The sequence below is a fragment of the Suncus etruscus genome, chromosome 5 (assembly GCF_024139225.1).
Source record: "Suncus etruscus isolate mSunEtr1 chromosome 5, mSunEtr1.pri.cur, whole genome shotgun sequence".
Classification (NCBI taxonomy): Eukaryota; Metazoa; Chordata; class Mammalia; order Eulipotyphla; family Soricidae; genus Suncus; species Suncus etruscus.
This window is the reverse complement of record NC_064852.1, coordinates 63,443,247-63,456,315: the sequence shown is the minus strand read 5'-3', so window position 1 is coordinate 63,456,315 and position 13,069 is coordinate 63,443,247. Positions and strand designations below refer to the sequence as shown.

The 13,069-nt window shown below is 38.4% G+C and overlaps 1 protein-coding gene across 1 annotated transcript in view; it reads left to right on the top strand.

The window, feature by feature from the left end:
* Nucleotides 1-13,069, top strand: part of C5H2orf76 (chromosome 5 C2orf76 homolog) — a 34,990-nt gene that overhangs the window by 5,722 nt on the left and 16,199 nt on the right. Inside the window, exon 3 of the mRNA XM_049773164.1 lies at nucleotides 4,119-4,169. Coding sequence (XP_049629121.1) covers nucleotides 4,119-4,169 — 51 coding nt within the window. The remainder of the gene's footprint in view (nucleotides 1-4,118; nucleotides 4,170-13,069) is intronic.

Here is a 13,069-nt window from a genome sequence, read left to right as displayed (position 1 = left end):
AATAGTTTTTTTGTTTTTTGTTTTTTGTTTTTTTTTTTTTTTTAGTTTTGGGGCCATGCCTGGTGGTGCTCATGGGTTACTCTTGGCTCTGCACTCAGGAATTACTCCTGGTGGGCTTAGAGGACCATATGGGATTCTGGGGATCAAAACAGGGTTGGCCTTGTGCAATGCAAATGCCCTACCTGCTGTACTGTCACTCTGTCCACCCTCCATAATCAGTTTTTTAAAAAACACTTTTGCAATTCTGAGTATTTCCATAAAAACTTCTTTGTGTTCCACATTAGGGATATGGTTCAATAACAGATAACATATCTGTAAGACCTTGGCTTCCATTTCTAGTGCAACAAAATAACAGACAAGGGCTACAGCAATAGTATACTTGGTAGAACTTCTGCCTTGCACATGTCCAATCTGGAATCAATCTTCCTTATCCTACCTGATTCCCTGAGCACCGCCAGGAGTAATTCCTGAGTACAGATTCAATAATCTGAGCATCACTGGGTGTGGCCCCAAAACAAAACAAAACAAATAATCAAAAAAGACTGAAAAAAACTCTAAATAGACAGACAAACCAAATAATTCCTTTGGGGCCCTGAATTAAGTTCAAGGATGGAAGAACAGCAACTAAAAGAAAAACTCTGAAAAATGGGAGTTAATTCTCAGAATTTTATGACTTTTACAGATCTTTTCTAACCAAGGTGAAATGACAGTTGATTTTTCTTATACCTAAAGCAAATAAAATTGTATAAATCAATAAAATAGTAATTCTCAACAAGCTGGGCAATGGTTTATTGCGTGCTACAAGGCTATTATATACTTGTGTCTATTATGCCAGAGATTTCTTGGGCTACTGCTTGGGATTTCTGAGGGCTACTTCCTGTAATGCTCAGTGGGGGAGCATGTGCTAGCAATAGATGACATCTGCTGTTTTGTACTATCTCTCTTGCCCCTAACTGACATTTGGCCCATTATTATTATTATTTTTTATTATTATTATAACACCATGATTTACCAAGTTGTTCATAATACAGTCATTTCAGGCATTATATGTTCAGACATATCTATCACACCACCAGTGTGACCTTCCCTTTATATTGTCCTCAGTTTCTCACTTACCACCCTAGCCTGCCTCCTTGCAGACACAAATTTACTTCATGTTCTTAGAACATGATGGTAAATGGAATTGTCAAAACTTAGATCGACAAGGGTCAGTTTTAGATAATTTTTCTATCTCTTCATTGTGTTATGAAAGTCAGTGTCTAAGGATTTACTGGGCTGTATTTGGTGCTAGTTGAGCCTTCTGTGTTACTGTTTAGGCTCTCTGAGCTTGGAGAGACTTGTGTTGGTAACAGTATCTTATTTATTTTCATATGGTTGAATGTTGATTTAAAGTATGACTAGTGTTCTTCCCCACTTTGGTACCCTCAGCTGTGTAGAGATTTAAGGGTTTGTTTCTCTTTGGCTTTATTTCTTTAACATCCTGTGTAAGAGGGCCATGTCTGGTGTTTATCTTTTTTACCTTCTGACTTACTTTGCTTAGCACAGTCCCCTACTGAGTTGTTGTAAAAAGCAGGATTTCATTGGTTCTTTTTAGAGCTCTGTAATATTTTACTGTGCGCATATACTACAACTTCTTTTTCCACTTATCTGTCATTTGGCTTTTGATTATTTCCACATCTTAGAATTTTAAATATCACATAAGTTTATGCATTGATCATTTTGGGGGGTTAGAGACAGTTTGGGTCACATTTGGCTGTGCCTAGAGCTTATTCCTGGCTTTGTACTCAGGGATCATCACTCTTGGTTGTGCTTGGGGTACCATATGGGGTACCAGGGATTGAACCCAGGTCAGGGCATACACGATAAGCAACTTATCTACTGTACTATTGCTTTTTAGCCCCAGACTTAGCTTTTTGAATTAGTGTTAGTTTTTTTCTGACAGATTCCTAGGAGTAGAGTTGTTGGGTATATATTTGATCTATTTTTGATGTCTAGGGAAATATCTATATTGTTTTCTATAGAAGATACATCAATTTATATTCCCACTAACACTGTGTGAGTTTCTTTTTTCCCATATCCCTGCCAGAATTGTTGAAGAATAAAGCTGAAGGCCAAGTTATGGCTCAGTGCTAAAGTACACATCTTTCATGCATAAGGCCCTGAGTTCCATCCCTGGACCATTGGGAGTGGCTTTTATTTAAAAAACAAACAAACACAAACAAACTACAAGGACTATAGTAGTACAGAGGGTAGGGTGCTTGTCTTGCAAATTACTGTCATAGATACCAACCCTAGCACCTCAGATGGTCTTCTCCCATCCAAGTACTAACCAGGCCCGACCCTGCTTAGCTTCCGAGATCAGACGAGATAGGGCATGTTCAGGGTGGTATGGCCATAGACTCAGATGGTCTTCTGAGCTCCACCAAGAGCAATCTTAGAGCAAAGAACCAGGAGAAAGCTTGTGCCAAGACTGAGTGTGACCCCAACTCAAAATTAGAACCAAATTTAATGCAAAAACAAAAACAAATCCAATGCTTTTTTTTTTTTAACAATTAAAACAAACAATAGTGTCATATTTAATTTTATTTGGCTTTTTAATTTTAGACTACTATTTCATTCCCTCTCATTCTTCTCCTTTCTCTTATCATTTTTTTTTGTTTTTTGTTTTTGTTTTTGGGTCACACCCGGCGGTGCTCAAGCGTTACTCCTGGCTGTCTGCTCAGAAATAGCTCCTGGCAGGCACGGGGGACCATGTGGGACACCGGGATTCGAACCAATCACCTTTGGTCCTGGATCGGCTGCTTGCAAGGCAAACGCCGCTGTGCTATCTCTCCGGGCCTCTCTTATCATTTTTGATGTGATGAACAGAAGTTGTGCCTCAGGTCGTGGTGCTTGTGCACTCATTTGCTGTGCTCACTGCAGATCCGCATTGTTATAGTTGTGATGCTTAGCCACATGCTCACCAGGGGTCCCACTCTTGGTTGAGGCATACAAGTTACAGTTGTGGTGGTTCACCAGGGCCACTGCAATTCTCACAAGAGGTCATACTTTTTGAAGCTGGCATTTACAAATCTAGTTTAGTGTTGGTGCTTGCCAGAGTTTGCAGTCCATTTTGTGATATTTATACACTCCTGGTGTGGCTTGAAATTGTGGGACAGGGGATTGCAGACAGCAGATCTGCCAGGCTCAAATATTTTCTAGGAGTGTGCCTCATGCGTGTGGGACACTAGATTTGTGAGCTTACAGCCATGTGCTTGCAAGCAGGGACTTTAAGCCCCTGTGCTATTCCACTGGACTCCTGGAAGACGGTTTTAAACAATTTTACTCATTTTTGTCTTTTGCTGTGTGGACTTATATTGTAGATTATTTAAATTTTTCTTAGAGTACTAAGATTTTTCTAGATCTTTGGTTTCCACTATTGCTATCCAGTTATTCACAATGGTTCTTCAGTTATTTTTGTTTGTTTGTTTTGGGGCCACACCTGGTGATGCTCAGGGGTTATTCCTGGATATGCGCTCAGAAATTGCTTCTAGCTCTGGGGACTATATGAGACACTGGGGATTGAACTCTGGTTCGACCTGAGTCGGCCATGTGCAAGGCAAACATCCTATTGCTGTGCTATTGCTCCGGCTCCTGGTTCTCCAGTTTTATCTAGTCACAAGTCAGCCTTATGTATCACTGTTTGAGGTTACCCTTGGATGGTGTGTTAGGTTCATCTGATTTTCTTATTTTCTTTCCTTCATTTTCTCCTCTCCCTACCTATGTTCCATCCCTTTTCCTTTGTTTCCCTTCTCTGTTAGTCATAATTGTGGTTCTTCACATACTTGGAAATTACTATTGGCCAGGAAATTCCCCAACAGCAGAGTTACCATTCATGAACAGTCACGAATTGTGGACCCTCAGGATCACTTCCCCGCAGTGCTGGGGATGGAAGCACCATGTGCTCACAATGCAGGCCCTTTGAGCTTTGTGCCATCCTCTCTACCCCGAGAAAGCCCTTATTAACAGAGTACTTTGTCTGGATGTATGGAACGGAACCAAAAGATTCTGCTTGTACTGTATGTATGCACTGTGTCTATTTGAATATTTTATAAATAAAAACAATTTCTCTCTTACAGATGTCCCTTTAAGGACCAGCCTGCCTCCACCATTAAGAAGTTATAAGTATGGTAATTAGTTTTGTTGTCCCTTTCAAATTTTAATATAACTTATGGTTTAATATTGCTAACTTTTAATTTTAATTTTAATCAAACTTTAGTATAACTTATGGTCTAATATTGTTATGAATTTTTTTTTTTTTTTTTTGGTTTTTGGGCCACACCCATTTGACGCTCAGGGGTTACTCCTGGCTATGTGCTCAGAAATCGCCCCTGGCTTGGGGGGACCATATGGGACGCCGGGGGATCGAACCGCGGTCCTTCCTTGGCTAGCGCTTGCAAGGCAGACACCTTACCTCCAGCGCCACCTACCCGGCCCCTATTGTTATGAATTTAAATTTTGTTTTTATTAGTTTTATTAAAGCGAGATTGCATAACATATATAGATCACATAACATATATGCTTCAGGTGTGCATGACTGAAAGTCAGCATGTATTTGTGTAACAATCACCAAAAATGTGATTTTTATACCTCACCATAATTTAGTTGTCCTCCTTGCCTCATCTGCCTACCCACCTTTGCTCTTCAACCCTGGTAAACACTAATCGGTCTTCTAGTTCAAAATTTTATTTTTGTTTTCATTAGTTCACCTGTTTGCTTTACAGGAGTGAAATCATATAGCCTCATTGCATTGTCTTGCCCTTTCCTACTAATATAATTACCTTTAGGCATGGGTACATGTTGCAAATTCCATTGTTTTCATATGCTGTATCTTTTTTATTTATTTAACAGTGAGTGAGTACTTTCGGTTTCTCCAGTTCCTGACTATTGATAAGTGCTGCAATGAATAGGACCAATATTATATGTATGAATACATATACACACATATACTCCTGGAATCTGTGCCTTTGTATTGTTTTTGTAGGTAGCAAGAAGTGGAATAATAGAATTGTATGGAATTTCTATTTTTAATTTTAGGAGGTGTCTATACTTTTTTCTATAAAGGGGCCACCAGCATGCATTCCCTTCTCTCCATGTGCTCTTCCACACTTGTCTCTTGCCTTTTGGGAAACATCCATTTTCAGTAGGCTGAGGTAATACCTCCTCTTTGTTGATTTGCATTTCACTGATTATAGGAGATATTAACTGTCTTTTCATGTGCCTATTAGCCTTCTGTGTATCTTTTTTGGAGAAGTGGCTATCCATTTAAAAGAATTGTTTTAATTCTTGAGTTTTAACACTCAGGCAGGTAATTTAGAAACATAGGAACCCAGGAAACATTTTGCTCAGTTGTGGTTGTCAAAGTCAGTCCTCTAATTAGAGGTAGAGATCTTGGTTTTTGCCCAGATCCTAGAATGAAGTCTAAGCACCTTAAACCTTTGGGGTTTGACAGTGACCATGTCTGGAACCTGTAGTCAGTCACATGACAGTATGCTTTAAGGGTGGAGTCACCCTGACTCTCTTAGGCCAAGGGAGTTTTTTTTCTAATTTCTTCAATACTTATTGTACCTATGCAAAACAAACAAACAAACAAAAGAGTTGCCACATCAGCCCCCCCTCACTTTTTTCTTTTTCTTTTGTTCTTCTTTTACATTTATATTTATAGTTTCTAGACAGTTTCTAGACACTTTCTCTTCTTTTTTCTCTTCTTTCTTTTCTTTCTTTCTTTCTTTCTTTCTTTCTTTCTTTCTTTCTTTCTTTCTTTCTTTCTTTCTTTCTTTCTTTCTCTCTCTCTCTCTCTTTCTTTCTTTCTTTCTTTCTTTCTTTCTTTCTTTCTTTCTTTCTTTCTTTCTTTCTTTCTTTCTTTCTTTCTTTCTTTCTTTCTTTCTTTCTTTCTTTCTTTCCTTCTTTCTTTCTTTCCTTCTTTCTTTCTTTCTTTCTTTCTTTCTTTCTTTCTTTCTTTCTTTCTTTCTTTCTTTCTTTCTTTCTTTCTTTCTTTCTTTCTTTCTTTCTTTCTTTCTTTCTTTCTTTCTTTCTCTCTCTCTCTCTCTCTCTCTCTCTCTCTCTTCTTTCTTTCTTTCTTTCTTTCTTTCTTTCTTTCTTTCTTTCTTTCTTTCTTTCTTTCTTTCTTTCTTTCTTTCTTTCTTTCTTTCTTTCTTCTCTCTTTCTCTCTCTCTCTCTCTCTCTCCTCCCTCCCTCCCTCCCTCCCTCCCCTCCCTCCCTCCCTCCCTCCCTCCCTCCCTCCCTCCTCCTTCCTTCCTTCCTTCCTTCCTTCCTTCCTTCCTTCCTTCCTTCCTTCCTTCCTTCCTTCCTTCCTTCCTTCCTTTCTTTAGAACTATAGACCATGCATCATTTGTTCTGCTGTTCTGTTCTATGGCTTCCTACAAGTTGAGGGAAAAAAAAGTGGATAGTACCAGGGGCAAAGTGGTCTCATGAGCATTGAGTGGAAATAAAAAATGATCAGACCTAAATACACAACCCGAAGTCAATGACAATAGAATTAAGAGACCCAAACTGCAGCAAGCTATATCAAAAGGGACCTGTTACAGTAGCAGTCCAGGGGGCTAAGGGTGTAGGTATGGGATACATGCTGGGAACAGTGCAGAGGGAGGTCAACACTGGTGGTAGGAATTGCCCTAATTCACTATCACTACGTACCTTAACTATAACTGTGAAAGATTTGTAATTCACATTAGTCTCAATAAAAATTATTAAAAAAAGAAACATAGGAATCTTAGTATTTTGTGAGGTGAATACATTTTTTTTTTGCCAAATACTAAGAAAAGTGAAAGTGATTAAAGACAAACAATTAAGAGATAATTATACTGAGACAGTGGTGAAGGGAAATGAACATTCTGATGGGGGTGTGGTGCAGGAGTTGTCATGCATGAAGCCTTATCTTTATCATTAACATGGTTTCTAAAATTAAAAAAACATTGAAGGATAAATTTAAATGCCAATAGTTTTAGCTTGTTACAAAGTGAAACTTGGTTTTGTTTTTAAGTATAAAATCATATAATTATCAATCTGTAGTCTAATGACTCCAAACTTTGAATTTGAGACTACTTGGAAATGTGATGAATCTAAAAAATATCTCTGTTATTTGGTACAGGCATTTCAGAACATAAATTTTTGATAAACTTAGATCAGTTTTTAGAGTGGTTTTTAATTTCGTTCTCATTTGGTAGAGCAACTTATGACCTAAAATACTTAGAAATCACAATCTTCATCGTGTGTCTGCATTTTAATATCTGGTAACTAATTGTGAGGTTATAAGGGGTAGTCAAGAAATTGGAGGCACTGAGTGGAAAATACTTAGATTTATTAGACTTAAAGAATTTGCATACTAAATATTGAATAAGAGAAAGGTTAAAAAACCGATTAAGTAAATATGAAGCATCTCAGTTCAGGATTTTAAAAATATATTGTCTTGAGATAAACACACCAAATTAATCTGCAAACATATATATATATATATATATATACATATATATTACCTGGTATATGTGTTCAAACAAGTGTTACATGTGACTTATTTTGAGTTATACATTTTAGATAATAAAAGCATCAGATATATATTAAAAATATCTATATATAATATCAGATAGATATTAAAAGCATCAGAGAAGATATTAGAGGTTAATGTACTGGCCTTCCACACAACCAGTCCAGGTGTGATCTCTGACATGACATAGGGTCCCCTAAACTCTGCTGATAGTGATTCCTGAGAGCCAGGAGTAAGTCTGGGGTGACCCAAAGAATCAGAATATGTGCTTGCTGATCATCAGGTGGTAAATAAAGGACCTTTTCTATTATGCCACCTTATCTATCACTTGACCTAGTCCCTTTTCCTTTACTATTCAGATGAATTGTCAGAATAAATGAATACTCTTATCTCTGAAGAAATTAGAGAACCACCAGGGTTTTGATAAGCCCTATTGTTGGCCTTTAACAGTCTGCTGCTTTGTTCAGTGTAAAAAAGGCTGAAGTGTTACTCTTTTCCTTGTTACTTTTCTTCAGCCTTGTCTCTCTGTTCAGTGGGAACAAAACATCCAAGGCACTGTGGGGGAGAAAGGACACTGAATCAGATTTCATTTTTCACAGTCACCATCTCCCTGGTCTTACGCAAAGTGCTGGTTCTCTTGGTCAGATTTTGCAGAGTCCTTACTCATATTTTATTGGTATCTATACCCATTATTGATTTGTTCTCACCAGATTGGTTGTTCCTAAAGCACAAGAAATACTCTCTTGTGCCTAAGATGGGACTATATTAAGCTAAGAAGCTTATGCACCTTGAAGGAAATATAGTGCCTAAGATAAAAAAGCCACCCACAGAATGGGAGAAACTATTCACCCAATACCCATTAGGCAAGGGGCTAATATTGAAAATATACAAGGTACTAACAGAACTTAATAAGGAAAAAAATATAGCCCCATCAAAAAATGGGGAGAAGAAATGAACAGACACTTCCTCAAAGAAGAAATACAAATGGCCAAAGGACACATGAAAAAATGCTCCACATCACTAATCATCAGAGAGATGCAAATGAAAACTACAATGAGGTACCATGTCACACCACAGAGACTGGCACATACCACAAAGAACAAGAACAATCAGTGCTGGCAGGGTTGTGGAGAGAAAGGAACTCTTATTCACTGCTGGTGAGACAGACCCCAGTTCGATTCCAAGCATCTCATATGGTCCTTCGAGCCTGTAAGAGCGATTTCTGAGTGCAGAGCCAGGAGTAATCCCTGTATGCTGTCGGGTATGACCCACACCCCTCCCCATGATCAGATCTAAATTCCCAAATCAAAGTCAACAACAATAGAATCACACACACACACACACACACACACACACACACACACACACACACACACAGAAGGGACCTGTTACAGTCCAGAGGCTAAGGGTAGAGGAATGGGATGCATGCTGGGAACTATGGTGGAGAGAGGTCAACACTGGTGGTGAAATGATCCTAATTCACTCACTATGTGTCTGGAATACAAATGTGAAAGATTTGTAATTCACATTGATTTCAATAAAAGAATTTTTAAAAAAGATAAGGATTGGTTACATTGAAAGAAGTTGAGTACAGCAAGTGAGTACATACACATCACATCTTATCAGTATGGCTACAGGGAGTTTCCAAAATCAGTAATTTCTAAGCTTGAATAGAATAGGAAACTCATCCTAAGTATAGACAGGGTGGGCATCTTTTAAAACTTTCCACCCACAAGCAAAACCAACTCTTTACAGCACATATACATTGCTGTATATATCATATATACACATATGTATATATGTTGCATATGTTACATATGTTACAAAATCAAATATACATATCATTAATTTCCATTATAACAGGCACAACATTCTGAAACATTTGTTCAGAATATGTAGCAACCAAAAGTTAACCCCAAACCAACCATCTAACCTTTTAGTTTATAGTTAATCTTTATAGTTCTATCACTGATGTTGTGTTTCTTAGACAGAAGTTGCACATGGGAAAAGCTTAAGAAACCCTGGATTAGATCATGAATACGTGAACCACCTATGTATACAATTTTTTATTATTTTGGATTTTGGGTCACACCCACCGACGCTAAGGGATTACTGTTGGCTCTGAGCTCAGAAATGGCTCCTGGCAGGCATGGGGGGCCATATGGGATGCCAGGATTCTAACTATCCGCCTGTGCTGGATCGGCTATATGCAAGGCAAAAGCACCCTAATGCTGTGCTATCTCTCTGACCCCGTGTATACAATTTTTTTAATGAGATTACTTTCCTAAAGAATTTGCATTAAGGAAATACACATTTATTCTAATAGTGACAGTTTTTTTCTTAAAGGAAGGATAAAACATAATCAACAAATAAAGAGACATTATGCTAACACATTTACTAGCTTGTCATTTTTTATTGCCCTCTTTCTAAGCTTTATTAATATCTCTAGGAAAGAAGAATCCTGTGATGTTTGCTGTTTAAAACATTTCTTTCTTTTTTTTTTTTTTGCTAAAAATAAGAAGCCTTTTTATTATGAGTTTGTTTGACCTATCAGAGCAAAGATATAACTATTTAGAGGCTCATGAGAAAAATATATGGAGCATGATTACTATTTGGTTAGATCAACCTATGTTTGACAGATTTTAAATAGGATTATTTTATTTAACTATTTACTTTATCTTGTCTCCATAATAAATCAATACGTACTTGGATTAGGAAAATGAGTATAAGAGTTGAGTCAGAATAACAAATACTGTATCACTTATAACATGTTTTAGCAATTGTACATATTAACATTCCTGGTATGCACTCGTTTGGGCTCTATGTATTTTTAATTTAATTTAATTTGTTTTTGGGCCAAAGGCAGCAATGCTCAGGGCTTACTCCTGGCCTTGTGCTCACTCCTATAGAGGCTTGGGGGAAACATTTGTAGTGCTATAGCTTTGGTTCCAATATGTATGCATATTTATATGTATATAAGCTGAAGTCCAGCTATGGGTGACAGGCCTGAACCAGGAGTGCCATGAGGATTAAGAAAACAAGACACACATAATAGAGAAAAGCATGGGGTCAGGGGGCTTCTAGTTTCTTGAACTGAGAAAGCCTTGAGTATCCTCCTTGTACAGTATTTATTATTCAGGGATAATCAGCATGGGAGGAAGGACAGATACCTAGCTAATGCTAATCAAGCCTAGTTAGATTTTTACATCTCAAGAAGGGTGTGTGTGTGTGTGTGTGTGTGTGTGTGTGTGTGTGTGTGTGTGAGGTCTCTGTGGATATCTTCCTCTGGGGAGGTAATAGAGCAAAAGAGTGAACACAAGACTCCTCCATTCCAAAGGGCATCCAGGTAATTCAAGAATTAAGAGCCCTTGGGGCCGGGTGGTGGCGCTGAAGGTAAGGTGCCTGCCTTGCCTGCGCTAGCCTAGGACGGACCGCGGTTCGATCCCCCGGCGTCCCATATGGTCCCCCAAGAAGCCAGGAGCAACTTCTGAGCGCATAGCCAGGAGTAACCCCTGAGCGTCACAGGGTGTGGCCCAAAAACCAAAAAAAAAAAAAAAGAATTAAGAGCCCTTATCACCATTTTCTGCTCCTTTCCTAGGACTATCAGCTCTCTAGCTAAACTTATTTATTTCTTGGATATTCATCATATAAATATAAATATATACACATACATATAACAATACATGTTTATAGTCCTAGATTTGGACTAATTTTGTATTAAAAATTGTAATTGATGTTTGAAAGCTGCCTAACGTATAATTCAGAGTAGCCCTTAATTGTGTGTTAGATATTATTAGAACATAGCTAAATCAATATTTCTTATTAATATAATTTCTTTTTCTCTTTTTTAAACTTTATTTATTTATTGATTGATTTTGGGCCATACCTAGCGGTGCTCAAAGGTTACTCCTGGCTCTGCACTCAGAAATTGCCCTGGCAGGCTGGGAGACCATATGGGATGCTGGGAATCAAACCTGGTCCCTTCTGAGTCAGCAGCATGCAAGGAAAATGCCCAACTGCTGTGTTATCTCTCAGCCCCTTAATATTTTTTTAATTTCATTTCACTATAGAATTTCTTCAATGAATCAAGTAGCATAGTAGAAATAAATTTTAGGATAAGTGAAACTGAGGAAGAGTTGGAAACTTCTAACTTTAAATTTATTGATATAGAAGCTGGAGCAGTGGTGCTAGTGGTAAGGCATCTGCCTTGAAGCTCTAACCTAGGATGGACTAGGATGGATGGTTTAATCCCCTGGCATCCCATATGGTCCACCAAGCCAGGGGTGATTTCTGAGTGTATAGTGAACAGTAGCTCCTAAGCATCACTGGGGTGTGGCCCAAAAAAACCAAACAAACAAAAAATTATTGTTATGTTGTTAATGTTGTTTAATGTTGTTGATTACATCATTAAAAGTTGATAATGGGGGCTGGAGAGATAATACAGTTGGTAGGGTGCTTGCCTTACATGCGACAGATCAGGGAATCCATATGCTCCCCTGAGCATTGTCAGAGTTGATTTCTGAATGCAGAGCCAGGAGAAACACTGGTGTTACCCTCTTCCTCCCCCACAAAAAGAAGTTGATAGTGACAAAGTTAGAATTTTACTCAATGTAGAGAAATTCCTAACTGGGAAATTATAGCATAGTCTGACTAAGATGAAAAGAAAGGGGCCGGAGAGATAGCATGGAGAAGGTTGGTGGTTCGAATCCTGGCATCCCATATGGTCCCCCGAGCTTGCCAGGAGCGATTTCTGAGCATGGGGCCAGGAGTAACCTCTGAGCACTGCCGTGTGTGACCCAAAAACCAAAAACCAAAAAGAAAAATGTGTTTAGAAGAGATTATTAATTAAAGCATATGGCATGATCTTGTGACTCTCTTGCCAGAGATGTGGCTGTTGTCTGGATATATGCAACCTGTTCATAGGTTATCAGTGAACCTTCATAGTTTTTGAACTCAGAGTAGAGTTAAAAAGGAGACTGAAGGCCCCAAATGGAGTCATTTATTCTAAGCAAATCAAACCCAGACTCCACATACAACTTTATTGCAGTTTCAATTCCTTTTGCCTTATTTATTTAGTTTTGGGGTCTCACCTGGCAAGGTTCTGGGTTTACTCTTAACTCTGTGCTCAAGGATCACTTGATGGTGTTGGTTTACCATACATGGTGGGGAGGTAGATGCTGAGGATCTAACCTGTGTCAGCTGCTTGTAGCAATTTTTTCAGCGGTACCATCTCTCAGGCTCAGAAGTGGCATTCTAAACCAATTAGTATGGAATTTCCTGCTCATTACTTGTGAGGTAATCTTCCAGATAAAATCAATCTGTCTTTTCCAAGGGAAGGTAAACATTCAGGACCTAAAATAATCTTTTTTTTTAATATGTAAAATCTTTATTTAAGTACCATGATTACAAGCATAATTGTAGTTGGGTTTCACACCCTCCCTTCACCAGTGCAACATTCCCACCACCAGTGCCCGCCCCTCCCCCTGCCCAACCCCATCCTGTCTTTGAGACAGGCATTCTACTTCT